The following is a 19,716-nucleotide window of genomic DNA, read 5'->3' as shown; positions in this document are numbered from 1 at the left end:
CTTCTGGCTCCATGATGTTATATACAAAATTAAAGATCATAAAACTGTTGGGTGTCAGATTTTGTCTGAGTCAGAAAATGTATATGGATAACTGCCCTCAGGCAGAGAATTTGCAGGAATTAAAGAATCAGGATTTATTTTCAAGTATGATGATTAACAACTGAAGTTAATTCTTAAAGTTTAACCACATCAGGTTTATAATGAAATGTTCATGGTAGTCATCAGTGTATATACGGGTATGCATGTGCATAATAGAATCCCCTTCAAAAGGGTTCGGACATAATGCTGATCAATAAAAAGGTACTCCAGTATAACAAAATCCAAGGGTTTTTCTGGAAATAGTTCACGTGTGCGCTTGTGTATATGTGTGTGTGTATGTGTGTTCTATATACACTGAACAGGTTACTGCTTACTTTTATGATGTGGAAATTAAAAACGTAAACTGTTAAAGTACTTAACCCTCATATTAGAACAGAAGTGTTTTCCAAGGCATATATTTGAAATCTCTTGCTCATTTAGAAAAAGACAAACATGCATTTTTGAAAACTAGGAGCATAATAGCTTTTAAGAAAATAATTTCCTCTAAACTTTAGAAAATAGTTTTGTAGCAGAGCAGCCATGGGGACCCCTTTGGTCTCTCTCACATGCACACGTGCACACGCACGCACGCACACGCACACACACACAAACACATACACACACACACACACACACACACACACACCCCTCTAGAAGGGAGGAAAAAGCAATTATGTTGTTACAAGTCTGCGATGATGCATAACATCTACTAGCATGTCTGAGTTAAAAATAGCATTTTTTCTTACCTGGAGTTCCTGGGTTGCAGATTGAATGGATAGAAAAACAAATAAAAGGTCTATTTAAAATGATTATATTGAAGAAATCAGAAAACTCAAAAGCATCTGCCCTACTACAGAAAATAATAGGACTAGAAATATTTACTTCAGTAAACTTATCTTTAAAAAGAAAGGTACAGTTAAGGATGCATTAACCCCAGATGGGAAAGTCAGTATCAAACAACAGAGAATCATAACTTAGGATGAGAGGAGGATGTAACCTTCAGTGACCTGTTTGACAAACTAAACATATTTTGGAAACAGCTTTCTACTTCTATGATAATTTTGGATTCTCTAACACTGTTTTATTCAGCTTAAATTTCCATTGGTGAGAAAACTGCTTCACTACATCACAGAAAAATGTATGAGTGTCATCACCTGGTGAAATGCGTCATCACTTAATATTGTGACCAGAGTTAAAAATGTTTGTGGTTCCTGATCTGTTTATTGCTGAGGTGTAAGTATATCATTAGACACAGCAGCTTTGAAAGACTAAAAAAAAAAATTGAAGACTCAAGGGCAAACTCTTATTGGAGTGATCTAAAATCTGACTCAAGAAAGGTCTGGAATTAGAGGAATTTGGAAACAAGGTAGAATAAACAGGACAAGAAAAGGGGTCTTGATTTATGGGCAGCTTTGGCCCTGATGAATAACCAGAGAGAAAAAGGACACATTTGAGCAGTCTTCTACCCTTAGAGGTCTCACAAGTCAGGAGGCATTACAACTATTGACAAATGTAAGCATGCCCTAATATTTCTAATTCTATTATTATTTTATTGAGAAATATTTAAATACTCCCCTCACACTATATCTGACTTGTGAGTACACTAAATATTACTATACCCCTTGTGGTTTCCTATAAAACACCAACCAAAATGGGATTAAATGTTTATTTAGATTTTTTCATTGTATAGAAAAAAAGAGGGAGAAACAGGAAAGGAAAGTGTTCATTATTTATTTGCCCTAACATAGGGAATTAATATGATTTAAAATTCTTGGGGTGGGCTGCTCAGGTTTTCCTTCTCATTACTTTGACAAAGATCAAATTTCATTAGGTACTCTGAAATATCTGAGTATACTCCCTTGCAACACAAACACAAATTCATGCATCCATTTCACCTGACATTTATTTTTTCTGGACTGAAAACAGAACTATACCCCTCTACCCTTCTGCCTCATTAATTCCCTGCACACTCCCTTTCCCTTTTCTATTTTAACTTTCACAATGAGGAAGACTTCAATCCTTGGATGTCAGACTCTTAGCAAGTACAAACACAGTAAACAGGACATGTAACAGTTCTACTTGATAAACAATGAGTTCAGTGGGAAAAAAAGTCAAGAATTTGTTTGAGAGGAATAAGAAAATATCTAACATGTAATCACCTATTCTTCTATTTTACCTAGCAAGGTCAATCTTAAATAACTAAGCAACCGAGGGCCTCTTGAAGGTTCATTTTTGCCCATAATCTAGCAGAATTACTTGTGAAAATAAAAGAAATAAAGGTGGTGACACAAATGAAAGGCAAGGAGGTCCTGGATAAGGAGAAACATCTGAAGATCCACGTTAAAACGATCTTAAATATTTCAACCTTAAAACTGTCATGTGAATTTACTGTTCTATAGCAAACTGTCAGCACTTATGCTTATATATTGCCAACACAGGACAGTAGCTAGCCTGCGCTTATTGAGTTCTGTCAATTTTTCTTCTAATTTAAATTCCCCTCCTTAGCTATTCCTAAGGACCTGGAGTGTTAGTTTAGATAAGCTATGGCCTGCCTTTCTAGCTTATCACATTTTGACTTGTAACTGAAGCTCTCGTCTCAACTTTATTTCTAAAATGAGGTAAGGGGAGCTTGGCTCAGATGGGCCCTTTGGGCTGGGAATCTACAATCCTATGATTTAGAATTTGAAACAGGGTCTTAAAATTTCAAGTGAAATTATTAACTACATATGAAGAATCTAGCAGCCACTTTATTTTAATTTCATTTGCTTTTTGAGAAGGTGGGTACTTTGAGATCATGATTAGCCAAAGAAAGCCGGAAGGCTCTTTATCTTGGGTCTTAATTCTTTTTCTACATGGAGCCCAAGTTAGAGTGGGGCATGGCAAAGCTGACAGATTCCCTGTGCTTGTTTTGTATTTATTTTTTATTCATTCAGAACCATCCTGATCTTTGATGTACTGTACTGGAGGATGTGTCCTATGAAAAGTCGTCCTCTGACTGCCTGAGGCCATAAACATTCTGAATATATCTACTGACAAACTGTAGATTGCAGGACGCATTACCTAAAGAATTACAATATCTAAAGCAAGATGTTGAGAAAGCTTTGACAATCACCTTCACAGTAGTTCAAAACCAATTCAGGGCTTTAATAGTTTGCCTCTGGGCAGGAGCTGATGAGAACTGGGAAAAGACAAACCCTAACCCAGTAGCTACACAAGGCTCTGTGATGCTCTTCCCCTCATACAAAAAGATTAGCTTTGGGACCATGATAAAGAAGAAGGTTCCTCAATGGACACCGGACCCTGGTTGTAGCAAGATTTCCCTCCACTGGTACAGTTTTCTCACTTACCCTAGGGAATGTGGTGAGGGAAGGGAACGATTATCTTATCTCTTGGCCATGCTAGATACAGGGTCTCTTTGAGTATGACATTCCCTTAGATGAGGAAGGGAAGGCAACTATTCCATGGAGGACCATGCCCACCAAAACTTGTAGCATAGGCCTTGGGCCTGAGGGCTAATAGATATCACTTCTGAAATTGGGTCAGATGTTCCTAGGCCTGAACTTCTAAATGACAGGCATGAGGGAATGGAGGTACTGAAAAAAAAAAGTAAAGCAAAACAGTCTGACAAGTATATGAATTTTGCCAACCAAGGAAGTTGTTTTTTCTCACCCAGAAAAGTCACTTTAAAAAAAAAAGGACAAAAGAGAAAACTTTCTCCTTCAACCCTTCTCCCTCAAAGAAATGCTCAATTTAAAAATATTATGTCAAAAGGAACTAAATAAGATTAACATTATTCTTCATGTCACCTTGACCCTAATGTGTATTCATATTTTTTGTTATATTTTATTCCAAAATTTGAAAATCCCAACAAACTTTATTTTCTAAACCTAAAAAAAAGACACAAGGGAAAACATCTGATGACAGTATATACTGTCATATATAAATAAATATATATTCAATATATAATATATAAATAAATATATATTCAATATATACTCAAAAGTTTTTTTTTAACCTATTGAGATTTGAATTCAGGCCTTCCAGGTGTCTGTGCTGATGCAAAAATTAACACTCTAGCACCTCAAGCAGAACCCAGTTCTAGGAGCTAATTTTTTTAAAGGCTTAAGGATTTCATCAACTTTGGTTAAAACAACACCAAACCAAACCCAGACAATCCAGAACACCAGGGGCTCTGACTTCATGTTTTGGCATGTAAGGACTGAACAAAATGAATTAGAGCAAATGCTTAGGATTTTTTCCTTAAGGGCCTGGGCATTCACAGAATCACAACCTCAGGAGCCGGGAGGTTGTGAGAGATCATCCTGGGAGCTGGTTTAGAACTTCAGTGTGTCCTGGGCTTGTCTTTAAAAATAGTCCACTTGTGGGCTGCACAAACTTAGCCCTTTGTGTGGTCACTGAGGCTTTGGTCTCTGCTGTACAGTAATAACTCGGTCGTTGTCAGCACTCGCTCAGACAGAGGGGCAGGGCATGACAACTTTCTGCCAGGGCTCAGCTGGGGCACTAATGCTGTGAATACCTTGGGGTTTGAAATTAAATTTACAGCTTGGCAGCTGAACTTCCCTGTTACAAAGAGCTCACTATTCCTCAGGTAAGGAAGAGGGGGGAAAAAAAGCAAACCGCCTTTAGTCAAAGAAAAAGCTGAAGTGAATTATTCTCATGGAGAATATACTGTACCTCTCCATCTTCCAACTCCACATCGAGGAAATCAAAGTCTCTGAAGACTCTAAACTGTTGCTCACTGTTGGTATCGTCCATGTTCTCCTGCTCCCTGGTGCCGTCTTCGGAAGATACTAGGCTTGTCTGGTGCTCAAGAAGTTCCAGATCTCCACACGAGGAAAAAATCACCTAGGAACCAAAAGATTCCACCTATGAAAAACAGTCCTCCCTCCAGTTGTTTCTGTTATTAGAAACTGGAACTGGTTATTCAGAAGACTGTATTTCCAGTACACACCTAATTCCTTAAATGAATATTTTTAGCGTGTGTTCTTCTCTTATTTATGTTGGACAGGTTCCTTCAGATTAGACTTGTGCAAAGACGAAACTTCATGCTGCAGGAATCTGTCCAACAATTAGCTACCTCCTAATAGCTGCAAATGGGACAATGCCTAAATGTTTAGGTATAATAATATATTTATGGGAATGAAATTCTAAGAGCTACTCTCATATCGGGCAATGTTACTACAAAATGAACTGCAAGAGCCAAGAATTTAACCCATTCGGAAAGGACTAGCTTTTAGCCAGGCACTAGAAGATGCCAGGAAATCGGACTACACTATTACCAGCACCTAGCAAACACCCAATAAATATTTTCTGACTAGAATATAATAGGTACTAGAGAAAATGGTTGTTTACTTTGTGAATATTATAGATGACCCTGATTTAGTTTCGTTTTGCTGAAGCTGAAATTAGTTTTAGAATTTAGTATTTTAACACATCTTAATACACAATGGAAAATACACACATATATACACCACTTGACAAGTCACCTTAGATGTTTCATATGAACTCCCTCTTAAATGAAGTCCACATTCTTTTCTACTAAACCTCCGTGGTTTACTATTTTTTTTTTTTCTGGAAAAAAAATGGGTAGTTATTTATAAAATGGGCTGCTAGATAGTACTGAGCCTGGGCTCAGGAAGACTGCAGTTCAAATTTAGCCTCAGACATTTATTAGCTGTGTGCCCTTAGACAAGTCACTAAACCCTGTTTGCCTCAGTTTCCTCACCTGTAAAATGAGCTGGAGAAGGAAATGGCAAACCTTTCTAGTATCTTCACCAAGAAAGCCCCAAAATGGGGTCACAAAGAGTTGGATCTGACTGAACATTTATAAAACATATAATAATATAGAGCACATTAGACAGAAGTTATAGATGAAGTGTGCTTTTGGAAATGTCATGATATCAACACTGTGGATTTTTAAGATACTTTTCTTTTGGGGAGACCAAGACGGCTCTTGCCTATTACTTCATTTAGACAGAGCAATTATTAAGCAGTTACTATGTGCTTCATATCCACTGTGCTAAGCACCACGGATACAAGAAAACAACATGATTCCTATTCTTGAGGAGCTTAAAAAAAGGGGGAAGATAAAAAACATAAATGGGAGCTGAACAGTGGGAGAGTAGCAGGCTACTTATCCACTGGCTTCCCAACTAAAATTCCCCCTTCTACAGGAAACCTTCCAACCCCTCTTAATTCTAGTGCTTTCTCTCCTTTATTTTCTATTTATTTTATATATAGCTTGGTTTGTATATATGTGATTGCATGTTGTCTCCTTCGTCAGACTGTAAGCTCCTTGATGGCAGGAGCTGTCTTTTGCCTTTTTTTTTGTATCCCCAGCAATTAGCATAATGCCTGGCACACAGTAGGTACTTAACAAATGTTTATTGATTGATTGACTGATTTAATATATTTGGTATGTGCTTTTGGTTCAGAGCTTGCATATGGGGTAATGAAGACAGAGAGTGGGGGGCGGGGTGGGCCAAGTCAGCAATGAAAAGAACTGGGATTCAGTACTCTTTATGAGTGTATGCTGTTTGTCTTGAAAGAAAAATTACTCAGAATACTTGAAGGCATTAACAGAATGTCAGAGCCTTTCCATCAAGGACTGTTTTTTGTTTTGCTTTTGGCTGCCCAAGTGTCCAAAGTACTTTGCATGTAGGAGATACCTAACAGGTGTTTAAAATGTGCATCTGGATTTGAACCTGGTCTCTGTCAAGTCTAGCAGTAAACGATACAGTTTCTCTTCTCATGGAATGAATGAGCTAAGTATACCCTGTGGACCTGGTCCCTGCTAATTTTAATTGTTTTGGCTATATACATACCAACTCACACAATCTGTTAGTCATATAAATCTCATAAATTTGCAGCTGCCTCCTTACTGCTAATACTTAAAACATTTACCAGTCCAGATGCATATTTTAAAGTAATAAATGGTTGTAAATTTTTTTTACTTCCATACATTCATTTAATCATTCAACAAACATTTATTTAGTGTTTCTTATGTGCAAAGAATGTAAGCTTCTTAAGGACAAGGGTCATGCTATTTAATCAATCTTTGAATTCCCAGTGCCTAAAAATAATAGCTACCATTATAGAGAATATTAAACTCTACCAAGTACTTGATGAAAACTAGCCAGAGTGTTTTGATGACAGATAGGTCAATCAACCATATAGGGTTCTTAACCTGGAAAATGTAAACTTAAAAAAATTTTGATAACTTTATTTCAATATAATTATATCATGAAAATCACAAAACCCCATGAGATAGGTACAATTGGTATAGGCATACTCATTTAACAGTCCCATAGAAACTGAGGATCAGAGAGTTTAAGTGACTTGATGGTGGTCACCTGGCTAAAATGTAGGATTCAAATCAAATTCAGTCTTGATTCTATGCTCAATACTCTTTCCCCTAAACCATTTCTCTTCTTGCACTTAGTAGGTGATTAATAATTTTAGCTGAATGAATGAATGCTGAACACCATCCTAGGCAGTTGAGGAGATAAAAAGATAAGGTAAGGCATAATTCCTACCCTCCTAGAACTTAAACAGTCCAGTATGGGGAACACAATACATATACAAAGAACTACAAGTTAATGTATGACAAACACAATAAGAGAAGGGCAGACAAAGTCAGGTGAGGTCTTAAAGGGATAAGATCCTTGCAAATTGAGAGGATCTGGAATGGCTTCATGGAGGAGGTGGCATTTGAACTGGACTTAAAAGTATTTCAAGAAGTAGAAGAACAGGATAAGGTAGAAGGAAGGCATTCCAGGTAGGGGAAAATCATACACAAAGGCAAAGACATGGGAATGAAAGTGTTTAGGAGACTGTAAGGAGAGAAAGAGACAGTGGCTCAATTTGGGTGGATTGTACTTACTAGAGTGTAAAGGAGATGGAGGAGAGTAATACGAGATAAAGCCAGAAAGGGAGAGAGGTGCCAGATTGTGGAGGGCTTTGAGTGTCAGATGAAATGGTTTGAACTTCAGTTGGTAAGCAATAGGGAGACAATGAAGAGTTTTGAGCAGGTGAGCAGTATAACTAGATCAATATATAAGGAAGAGTAATCTGGCAGGTTTGTGATAGAATGGAGGAGGGTGAGATTGGAGGTTGAGAGAGCAGTTAACAGGTCACTGGAATAGTTTAGGCAGGTAACAACAAAGGTGGTATCACCAGGAACACAGGAGGGGATGGATATGAGTAATACTGTGCATATGGAATCATTTGGGATTTGACGACTTGTTGAATGAGAAAGGTGAGGCAGAGGGAAAGGCAAAGATCTGGAGCCTGGGTAACTGAATCTTTTCTTTGTATTTCCACTACTCACCAGAGTACTTGGCACATAGTAGGTGCTTAAGAAATGCTTGCTGTTTGATTGGTTAGGAGGATGATGGTGTCATTGACAGAAATAATGAAGTCAGAGGAGATAACGGACTTTTTACTGAAAGATAACAGACTAATTTTTAGATGTCTCAAGTTTGCTATGCCTATGGGACATCCAAATGGAGATGTCATGTAGGCATTGGGATATGTGGGTCTGGAACTCAGGAGAGAAGACAGACTTGGAGATAAAGAGGCATCTTCAAAGATGTCATAGTTGAATTCACAGGAATGAATGAATTTGTCAAGAGAGAGAAGAGAGCTAAGGATAGAACTTGGGGATAATAACTATTAAGAGGTCATGGAGAAGAACCCTGAAGAAGGCAAAGAGAGGAGTTAGAGAGGCAGGAAATCCAGACAAACATAGTGTCTCAGAAACCAAGGGGAGAGATCTTACCTAGGAAAACAATATGGCGGAAGAAGTGTTGACTTTGGAGTGAGTTTACTTGGCTTTGGTACTAGTCAGCATTTCTGTGAACCCTGGGCAAGTACTTTAACCTTTCTGGGCCTCAGTTTTTAGTCTGGACTAACCACATAGCCTCCACAGACCCAGCTCTAGATTTTTGATACTATAATAAATGTCAATTGTTTCAGAGAGGTAAAGAAGGATGGGAACTGAGAAATAGCTGTTCAAATTGGTTTTAAGTAGGTCAGTGATGTTTTTTGAGAGATTAATTTCTATAGAGTGGTAAGGATGGAGACTATATTGTAAGGGGCTGAGAAGAAAGAGTGGATATGCTGACAACAGAGACAATCTGCAGTTCGACTGCTTTTTGAAAGACGTTTGGCAATAAAGAAGGAAAAATGAAATGGTAGCTGGATGGGACAGAAGGGTTAAGGAAGGCTTGTAAAGTAATGTTTGCTGAATAGAAGAATCTTAGAGAGTTGTTAATACTTGTAGATGTTTATATAAAAGGAAAGCTATGATGTCACATATTCCTCCTTATTGACTGCGTATTGAAGGTGAAGATACGGCATGGTAAGTAAGAGCTGTGTGCTTTTGAGCAGAAGCTATTCCAATGGAAGCAGAGATCATGAACATTTTGTGGGCTGGTATTTTAAAAATGTATATATTTGTAAGGCAATCTCTTCACACTGAATAAGAGTTTAATGACCTTGTGAAATCAGAAGAACTGGGGACCTATCCCCATGGGAGATAAGAAAGCTCTGAAATAGGGCAGATTAAAAACAGTAGTTTGGAGGTGAAAGGCTGAAGGGGTTATCATCTAGTGACTATATCAGGCACTAACACTTGGACTAGTGATCAAAGTCTTTAAATTATATCAAATGCCTTTAGTTATTCAGTCCCAAAGACAACATCAAAGAAGGACTTACTGAAGGATTTTTGCTTAACCCCACTTCTTGGCCACACAGAGTAAGTACATGAACCAGCTTCTCCTTTGTCCTTTTCTGGAAAATAAATGAATAAAGAAAGTTTTATCACAGGATTACACATTCCAAGTGAAACCCATTTCCCAAAGAAACTGACCCTGGGGATCTTACAAAGGAGAGTCTAAAATTTCCCTTGGAAATCTATTTCATTGTCTAATAACCCTCAATATCATTAGGTTTGTCCTTATATGAAACCTAAGTTCTTCATGGTACCTTTTACTGTACTATGTAGGAAAATCCTTTGGGTTTTTCAAAACCATATTAAGTTCCTCCAACCCCAGGAGAATTATGCCCAGCCCTATCCCTTCCCAAAATAGGGCACTACATGGTCCTGCCTATAGCATAACTAGTATACTAGTGACTAGCAGAGTATAACTCTTGATCAGACCTTCTCACCTGGGGATGGGAGGAAGACTGTGGTCAGTAGGGGACAGTAAAAAACTCTATAATCTATTATACTGTTTTTCTCAGGCCTAGTGGTCATTCTTTTGCTTCTGAGCAAAGCTGAAGACAGGCCACTTGGATTAATAGTACCATGCCACACTTTCCTAACACCACAGCTCTACTCAGGGGGTTCTCTTTAAGCTCTATGATAGTGATGATTGGATAACTAAACCAAGTGTGAGAATGTAACAATGCTGAAGTTTTCTCAACTTAGACCATAACAGACTTATATTTAAAGTTAAGTGGATCCTCAGAAGCCATCAAGAACAACTGCCTCATTTTATAGATGAGGAAACTGGGCCCAGGGAGATTAGGAGCTTACTCAGAGTCACACAGATAGTAAGCATCTGAGGAGGGATTCCAACTTAGGTCCTCTGACTCCAGAACCAACACTCTTTACACTCTGACCTATTCCTTTCCCAGAAATAGCTACACTTTGTCTCTAGTTCTCATTTCAGAGCCAGGGGTCTATCTCTACTGTTTTTTTTGTTTGTTTGTTTGTTTTGCTTTTTGGAGGGAGGAGGGCAGGGCATTTGGGGTTAAGTGATTTGCCCAAGGTAACACAGCTAGTAAGCATTAAGTGTCTGAGGCCAAATTTAACTCAGGTCCTCCTGACTCTAGGGCTGGTACTCTATTCACTTCACCACCTAGCCACCCCTCTATCTCTACTGTTAACACTTAATAAACATGGTCCTGATTATAAGGAGTGGTGCTATCCAGTGAATTTGGATTAAGCTCCACTCACCTCTTGGATGCTCAATGGCATGGGTTTTAGACTGATATAATGCCATCTTTGGGGGTATGATGGTGCTAGAATGATTCAGCCAGGTTCCCATCTGGGACTCTGGTTCAAGGGTTCTCCAGAGGCTCCCTCCCAGATGGGTGTGCAAGGGCTACCTGAGAATACTGAGGCCTTTTCCAGCTCACAGGAACAAGGACATTGGAGTTGGAGCCTGAAGAAGTGGAGGAAGTACTTCGAGTGACTGCCATAGCTCTTGGTTTTCCATCTCGACCAGAAGAACTCTGCAGCTCATCATAACGCCTCCCAATGATTGGAGTCTTAAGACAAAGCACACACAATAAATGAATCCCTCCATTTCCTTAGAAAGCTAAAGGAAGAAAGATGTGGTATTTATCATCCTACCTAAAAAAAAAAAAACTCAATAGTTCTGCCTAAAGGTCCCAAAGAATAGCTTTTTGAAGACTCTGATCACTAATGTGGGGGTTCCCTGCATTTCAATGACACAGACAGCCACTCCTCATAGTCTTTTATTGACTGTCACCAGCACCCTCCAATCCCCCAAAAGAAAGTCATCCTCTGGAGAGATGACATTATGATAATCAACATTTTCATACTTAATTTGATTTTTCCTAGGATAAAATATACAAAGTATGTCATGGGTCTGTATAAAAAAATAATCTTTCCATTTTGGTACAGTTGACCAGAGCTTGGGGTTTGGCTGACACCGCCTTTGAGAATACAGGGCCACTTTTCTCTCTCTCTCTCTTTTTTTTTTTTTTTGCTTTTTTGGAGGGCAATTGGCATTAAGTGACTTGCCCAAGGTCACACAGCTAGTTTTTGTATTAAGTGTCTGAAGCTGGATCCGAACCCAGGTCCTCCTGACTCCAGGTCCAGCGCTCTATTCACTGCGCCACCTACCCGCCCCTAGGGTCACTTCTATAACACTGTGAGAGATATGAGTGTAGAACCTTAAGAGAGAGGTTGGGCTTGAATTTAAGAATTAGACCTGATGAGCTCAACATTATAATTTGGCTCTTTTCTTCCCGAAGTGTATGTTTTTATGAAATGTTCTTTAGGCCCATTCTTTCATGTTTCCTGTCTTCTTTAAGAAATGAAACCAAACCTTACTCTATCTCCTTTAGTATTTTCTACAAACCACCAGTATAGACTGGGATACAGATCCATGCAGGGGGACACAAGCGATGGTCAGTTTTTAGGTGTTAAAGCTCAAAAAGAATTTATGACTGTTAGAATAAGAAATACTGTCCCTTTATACCTCCTGCCTGAATTTTCTGGCTGACTCAGTCAGTCACTCGGCAAGCATTTTTTAAAGCATCTACTATATATTCCAGGGACTGTGCTTAGGCACAAAAAATATAACACCCTTTTCTCTCCAAAAGCGTAAATTTTAATGAGATGGAGATTCTTTCTCTCTCTGCATATATATGTATTCTAGCTTTGTTCATTTGTACATATGTATATATATACATAGTCTAGTTTTCATAGGTTATACACATATATGCATAACATGTTATAAATGAATAGCATAAATATGAAATAAGTAAATACAAACATATACCAAGTAATTAAAGTAGTTTGTGAGGGAGGATATGCAGTTGAGATCAAGAAAGTTTTCATGCTGAAGATGTATGTGAACTGTGTTGGAAAGGAAGAGGAAGACCCTTTAAGAAGGAGAGAGTACATTCTAGGGCCAATGAAAAGGCACAGAAATTGGAGATGGAGTGTTGTGTGTGAAGAACAGAGAGAAAGGTGGTTTGGCTGGACTGTAGAATGTAGGAGGGGGAGAGGTGTCCATTGGGGCTGGAAAGAGTTTGGAGCCAGGTTGTGCAGGGTTTTCAAAGCCAGATGGAGGAGTTTATATTTTATCCTGGAGGCAGTGGGAAGCTAGAGTTGACTGAGCAGGGGAGTCACATGGTCAGATCTATGCTGAAGAAAAATTACTTTGGCATCAGCGTTTAAGATGGATGGTTGTGGCCCTATCTGTCAATCTGTCAATGTTTTCAATTCTTTAGGGAACAAAGTTTGCCAAAGGCAAGGAACGAGGCCAATACCAGGTATTTGTATGGGCATTTCAGAAGTTCTAATTTCTGAGAGTCCTAGGGGAGTCTGCTGGGAGCAGTGAAACTCATGTTAGCTTAAGTTGGTAGGTAGGTATGTAAGGGGAAAGTGTTCAGTCAATGGAAGAGACATTTAATTCTGTATCTGTGGATAGTCATTCTGGAATGGTCTTGGGATTCTAGAGAAGCCAGGCTGGTTAAATATGTGCCTTGTGAAACATGACCTTTTTAACAGAAAAAACTTCTATGGCAAGCATTCAGCTTGCATGTTACCTCTCTTGCATATCATAATAGCTGCCCCTAAATGACTGATTAATATTTTTAGTTGTCATGAAATATACAAATAGCACTTACACTTAGTGGCAGGCAAATCTATTTTCAAAATACTGAAATAATTTTTAAAGACTAATGAGCACTGTGTCAGAAAGCCTAACCTGAAATAACTAGAAACCCTAGTTAAGGATGCCTTTAAACTCAAAGAAATCTGATTAGACTTATTAATTTTTAATTACTTAAATGATTTAATTAATATTTGATATCTTTATGCTATCCTGAAGAATGAAGTGGAGAGTCTTCTAAAAAGCTAGAAAATTGAACATATTGACTATAGCTTAAAAGAGAATACTGCCAAATAGAAATCAGTTGTAAGAGCCTTTAATAATATTTCTGCATATGACAATCATCTCCTAGTTTGAGATGGCTGATATTACAGAAATACATAACTGTCAAAGAGATTAGGAGAAGTTTCTTGGTTTACAATTCTCTCTATCATCATGTTTGTTAAAAATTTATTTGAATCAAGTTCCCATATGAGTAAAATATGAAAAATCATGTTTGGACTTAGAAACTAGTTTCTATTTTTAAAAGTTAGGTATTGGGGTGGCTAGGTGGTGCAGTGAATAGAGCACTGGTCCTGGAGTCAGAAGGACCTGAGTTCAAATCCAGCCTCAGACACTTAACACAAAACTAGCCATGTGGCCTTGGGCAAGTTACTTAACCCCAACTGCCCTTCATTCCCCCCTCCAAAAAGAAAACAAAAGTTAGGTATTTTATGCTAGCCAGTGCTCAAATTTATTTCTAAGAAAATTCCAAACCTGCATTTGGTCTTTGAATATTATATTCAAAATTTCTTAAAAGGAATGTTTTTATTTGATGTTTTTCCCCCTGTTTTCTATCGTTTTTCCTTATGTGGCTACTTTTTCTCTCGGGCAACTAATTTTCACTCTTGCCATTATAAATCTATGTTGAAATTTGCAGAAATAATAAACACAGTAGGGTACATACCTCCGAAATATCAAAGTGAAAATCCAGGGTTTTTCCTGGCAATTCCTTGGAGGCACTATTCCATACTCGATGAATTTCTATTTTGGAAAGATCATTGTGCGGGTATGAAGGCAAGACTAGGCTGGCAGATCGAGAAACAACCAATTTCAAGATATTCAAAGCTTCTCTCCAGTGAACACTCTGGGGTAAAAATCATGGGGTGAGAAAAGAGAGTATTATAATTTCCTTCTTTCTGCTCCCCCATCCACAATACAATTTCTTAAGTAACAATACTATATAGTTAATCTTCTGTATAAGATAAGAGTTATTAGTTTATAAGACTTTATAATGAGAGGTACATAAGAAAGAACACTAACTCTGGAGAAAAAGAACTCAGGTTCATATTTTACCCCTAATGCAAATCAATTAGCCTGTTAGAACAAACATATACTCCATGGATGTCAAAGAAAGATAGGTCCCATAAACACTAAAATACATAACTTTTTGTAGTAGCAAAGAACAAGAAATGAGGTTTCCACTGATTAGGTAATGACTAAACAAATTATGACATACTTAAAAACTAAGAAAAATCTATTTCAGTGATACCATGGCTTAGAATTGCAATTCTCTGGTTTTAAATGGACCAGGTTCAATTTAGATCATCTTTGCCTACCCATTTGATCCTATTTCTTTGGCTTGTTTTGTCCCCACCCAGAATCTCCTCTGGGAACCTCACAGTTCAGCTGGTGACTAGGTCTCCACAGATTTACGGGCAGTGCAGAGAATAGTGCACTGGGTCTGTAGTCAGGAGGACCTGGGCTCAAATCTGACCTCTGATACTTAGTACTTGTATAACCTTGGGCAAATCACTAAAAAAAAAAAAAATCACTATTTGCCTCAATTTCCTCACCTGTAAGATGGAAACGATAATGTACCTGTCTCTCAGAGTTGTTGTGAAGATCAAACAAGATAATAATAATTATAAAGTGATTAGCACGGTGCCTAGGAGATAGTAAGTGCCATATAAATGTTAGTTATATTATTATTTATTTGGATAAAAGACCTCAGTTCCCATGCAGACATTCAAAGTAACTGCATGTCAGATAAAGAGCAGCTTTAATGTTATCCCACAGAATATGGGAGAGAACAGGAAGGACTTATAATAATTCATAAACAGAAGGCTTGGTTTCATACTCTCTTGTAAAAGAAGCTAAAAAACATTTTACCTGCACATATTTTTCAATGGTCTTCAACACTTCCATGTTAAACTGCTTTACGGGAACACCTGAGAGGTCCATATAGCTGAGCAGACTGTAGATCATCTGTAGGAGGGACTGTTGCATACTTGGAAGACCCTTTTCTAGAAGCTGTGAAGCAAAAAGTAGAAAGGTTACAGTAAGTTAATATTTTTAATGAAAAAAAAACCCTTCATTTAAGTATCATACTCTCATAGGAATACATATGTATTGGGCTACCTTGGGAATTAGTGGGTTCTTCCTCACAGAGGGTGTTCAAGCAAAGTTTGGATGACCATTTGCAGGGTGTGGTAAAAGGGATTCTTGGTCAGATATGGGTTATTTTAGGCAGCTACTGGGCTGTTTTCTATGATTTTGTAATACCAGTATTTAAGTAACTTAATTTTTAAAAATATTTCTTTATGATCAATGTAGTGTCCTATAGGAGATGTAATGTAAAGCAGAGTGATCCATCCGTCTCTCTAGAATTCAGTTCAGTTTAATTCAACGCAATCTCAAGCATTTGACTAGGAACCTGATATATTTAAGCCACTTTGCTAGACCTGAAGATACAGAGGCTACATGGGGATAAAAAAGGTTCTCTCTTCAAGGAACTAACATTCCATTTGGTAAAACCACCCTACTCACACAGCTTCACCAGCCCTGCATCTACCTCCCCCCATCCCAGTTGTCATGTTCTAAAACAGGGGTCAACAAACTTTCAGAAGTGAGTGCCATGTGTATCTTTGTTCTAAATCAAAGTCCCAAACTACCTGGAAATGTTGATACTATCAAGTCCACTAATAAAGATAAATGAGTTCATTTGGATTAGAAGCTTTTAATCTTTTAAAACCTTTGAGAAACTCAATTTAGCCCTTGACCAGTTTAGCTTCTTATAGGAAGGCACACAACAAAACATTAATGGGATGGGTCATTTAGAAATCCGAATATCTTTTGAAAAGGACCTAGTAATGAGTCCTTTGAAGGAACACAGGGAAACACACACTGGATCTGAAGTTTAAAGATATGGCTCCAAAACTTCTTGGCTCTGTGACCTGCTGGGTCAAGTAACATCAACTTTTCAGTTTAAAATCCTTTTAGCCATTTTATTTCCTCCCTATAGAATCTAAGTTCCTTGAGGTCAGAGACTGTTTCATCATTGTTTTCTTATCCCCGGTATCTAGCACAGTGATTTGTATATAACTGGCACTTAATAGATACTTGCTGAACTAATGAATAAATATAAATAAAAAAAATGAAGTTTAGAAATGAATGTCCAAAAGTTACTATTGGTGCCACAAGACAGGAAGCTAGAGGCAGCAAAGACCATGTGATCCACTGGTATTCTCATGCACCTTCCATGAAGCCTCATTTTCCTCAACTAAAAAATGGGGCTGATAACTTATACAATCTGCCTCACTGGGCTGTTGTGAGGAAATTGTTTTGTAAAGTATAAAGGACTATGTAAATGGGGGATCACAGTAGTATTAGAAGAGTTACGCCTACATATCAAAAAAAGAGTAAAAATGAAAAAATCTGAAAAAAGTAGGTGATATTACCTATATACAATGTCAATGAATTTCACATCTTTACATATTAAACTCCTCAAGGCAAAGAGTAAGACACTAAACATGAGTCATCACTGCCATAGTACCTTGCAAGGTGTTTAATAGGATCAAATAACAAAACTCTACAGAAATAGGAAGAAAAGGAAACCTATACATTATCACGGAGTATCTATGGATTTAGAGGTGGAAGAGACCAAATTACCTAATGAAAGGGTCTAGGGCTAGATGGGTCCTTAGAGGCTACCTAATCTAATCCCTTCATTTGACAAAAAAACTGGGCCTAAGGAATTTAAGTGATTTGCCCCAAATCACACAGTTAGTAGCAGAAGTAGGATCTGAAGCCGGGTCTCCTGACTCCAAAGTCAATGCCCTTTGTATGCCACCAAGCAGCCTCCCATCTTATAGTCTAATCTCCCAAATTTATAGACGAGGAAATTATAGATGAGAAAATTAACCCTGAAAGGTTAAGCGACCTTCCTAATATCACTAGTTAGCAAGTGGCAGAGATGGGATTTGAACTCGGGTCCTCTGACTTTCAATGAGGGGCTCTTTGCACTGTACTACGTTGCCCCACCACCACTGCTCCCCTTCTCAGCACTAGATAAAAACAGGACTAGGAGCAGAGGAATTGCTCGCTTGGGGCGTGCCAGAATTATGTTTGCAAGAGGATTAAAAACCCCCTCAACATTTCAGTTTGCAAAAACAACTGGCCATCGCAAAAGTTTATTTCAAAATTTACTTTCTTTTCAGCTTCAAAAAGTCCACAATTTCATCAGTGTGGGGCCTGCCTCCAAAGAATTAGGCAGCAACTACTCTATAATTGAAGAGGTAGACTTTATGAAATGCCATGACAGGGACAATTCATCCACTGTACCCAGTCTCTCCATCCCTAGGTAGGTCCATCTTCTGATGACAGACACACAATCTAGTCCATCATAGGTTTTACACCTCAGGGCCTTTTCTGCTTTGTTGGAATTTGCACTCTACAAAGGTCACCTCCACCCACGATGAGCAATATGTTTTGTTAAATAGCGCAAGAAGAGATGACTGAAATTACCAAAGCATGATGTATTCTCTTTAAATGTTCATACGCACAAAGGCAAAATTCTCTCTGCCAAAACCTCCCCCAAGAGCATTCATTCCAGGCCCTTCAGGCACTATCAGAGAGAAAAAGATGATGCCTGGAATTTCATTACTATTCCTCACCTCTGCCAGATAGGTAACCATATTCAGGGTAATATCAGCAAATGCTTCATGAAGGTATCGACATACAACATTGACCCATGTCGCACAGTCTCTTGTGTAGCTGTGGGTTTTATAAAGAGTCATGACATGCGCAAGATTTGAAAGCTTGGGGTTCTTTTCTTCCAGGCAAACCTAAAAAAAATGAAAATTAAATGTCCCAGTGAAAAAGAAAGAAAATTAATTAAAATTCAAGCATTATCCAGAAATCTAAAAAAGAGACTTCTAGGACACAGAATTGATTTTTTAAAAAAAGAAACTGTTCTGCACTATTTCCACAATTTTCCCTGTATTTAAACATTTATCATATATCAGATTACCATAAGCATTTGCCACTGAGAGGAGTGTATGGCTAATGGTATGGCTCATGCTTTCAAATTGAGAAAAAATTACTAACAGCCTTATTTCTTTCAGACTTTATCTAATTTTGTCAAGGCCTGGACTCCTAAGCCCACAGTGATTTACATGTTAGTAATGATATAATACCATACCTGAGCAATCCTTTCTGCTATATCCTTACAAAATTGATTGGGATTGTCAAAATGTTGAATCAACTGAGGCAGGAGACAAAGAACATTCAATGGAAATCCTGAAATGGGAAAGAAAGTATTCAATGGGGATATTCGAGGGAAAGAAAAATGTGTATTTTTGCTCATTAGCAGACTAAGTTAGGCAGTTATATTAAAGAATGTACACCCACTGAGGTAAAGCAAACGCAGTCTATTTAGGGGTAACTTTATTTCAACAAAATATAAAAGCTAGGAAAAGCCTGTGATCATAATAGTGTAAGAGAAAACCTTTACAAAATCAATGTTCACAACTGATTTTAGATTTTAAAATAAAAAAGACTCTTACTGAGGATTACCTGGCTGTCAGGATTATAAAAAATATTAATAATGTATTGAAGTGTCTCTTTAAAAAAGTATAAGGGGGAAAAAGTTTTGTTTTCAAAAACTGGCATGAGAATTAAGGGACTTGTTAAGTTTGGGCCTAACCATTATTATTGTAAGGCTCTTTAAATAGTTAACAGTTGGCATGCAGGCTGTTCACCAAAATGCTATGTTTTCTATCAACAAAGAGAAAACGAGGCTATATTTTAGAGGATTAAAAAGTGGGTTTGTTTATTTGGCTTTATGAAAAGTGGGATAAGTCAGAGTAATGAGACAAATCAAAATGAAGAGTCTGGAGGTTAACCTATGAAACCTCAATGAGAAGGAACAATCATGATCTACAAGTCTAGAAGGGTAAAGAATTTAACCTTCACTTTCCTC

At 37.9% G+C, this 19,716-nt stretch overlaps 1 protein-coding gene across 8 annotated transcripts in view; it reads right to left on the bottom strand.

The window, feature by feature from the left end:
• Positions 1–19,716, bottom strand: part of FRY (FRY microtubule binding protein) — a 586,038-nt gene that overhangs the window by 45,009 nt on the left and 521,313 nt on the right. For all 8 annotated transcript variants that reach the window (XM_069080517.1, XM_069080511.1, XM_069080515.1 and 5 more), the window contains 7 exons: positions 18,937–19,034; positions 18,410–18,580; positions 15,627–15,767; positions 14,422–14,601; positions 11,215–11,376; positions 9,817–9,891; positions 4,774–4,944 (listed from right to left, as the gene is read on the bottom strand). In XM_069080517.1, coding sequence (XP_068936618.1) covers positions 4,774–4,944; positions 9,817–9,891; positions 11,215–11,376; positions 14,422–14,601; positions 15,627–15,767; positions 18,410–18,580; positions 18,937–19,034 — 998 coding nt within the window. The remainder of the gene's footprint in view (positions 1–4,773; positions 4,945–9,816; positions 9,892–11,214; positions 11,377–14,421; positions 14,602–15,626; positions 15,768–18,409; positions 18,581–18,936; positions 19,035–19,716) is intronic.

This window comes from Petaurus breviceps, unplaced genomic scaffold (assembly GCF_028583685.1).
Source record: "Petaurus breviceps papuanus isolate PSGF00001 unplaced genomic scaffold, PetGlider_PUasm1.0 91133, whole genome shotgun sequence".
Lineage (NCBI taxonomy): Eukaryota > Metazoa > Chordata > Mammalia > Diprotodontia > Petauridae > Petaurus > Petaurus breviceps.
Note: the sequence above shows the minus strand (reverse complement) of the source record. Positions and strands in the feature narration are given on the sequence as shown.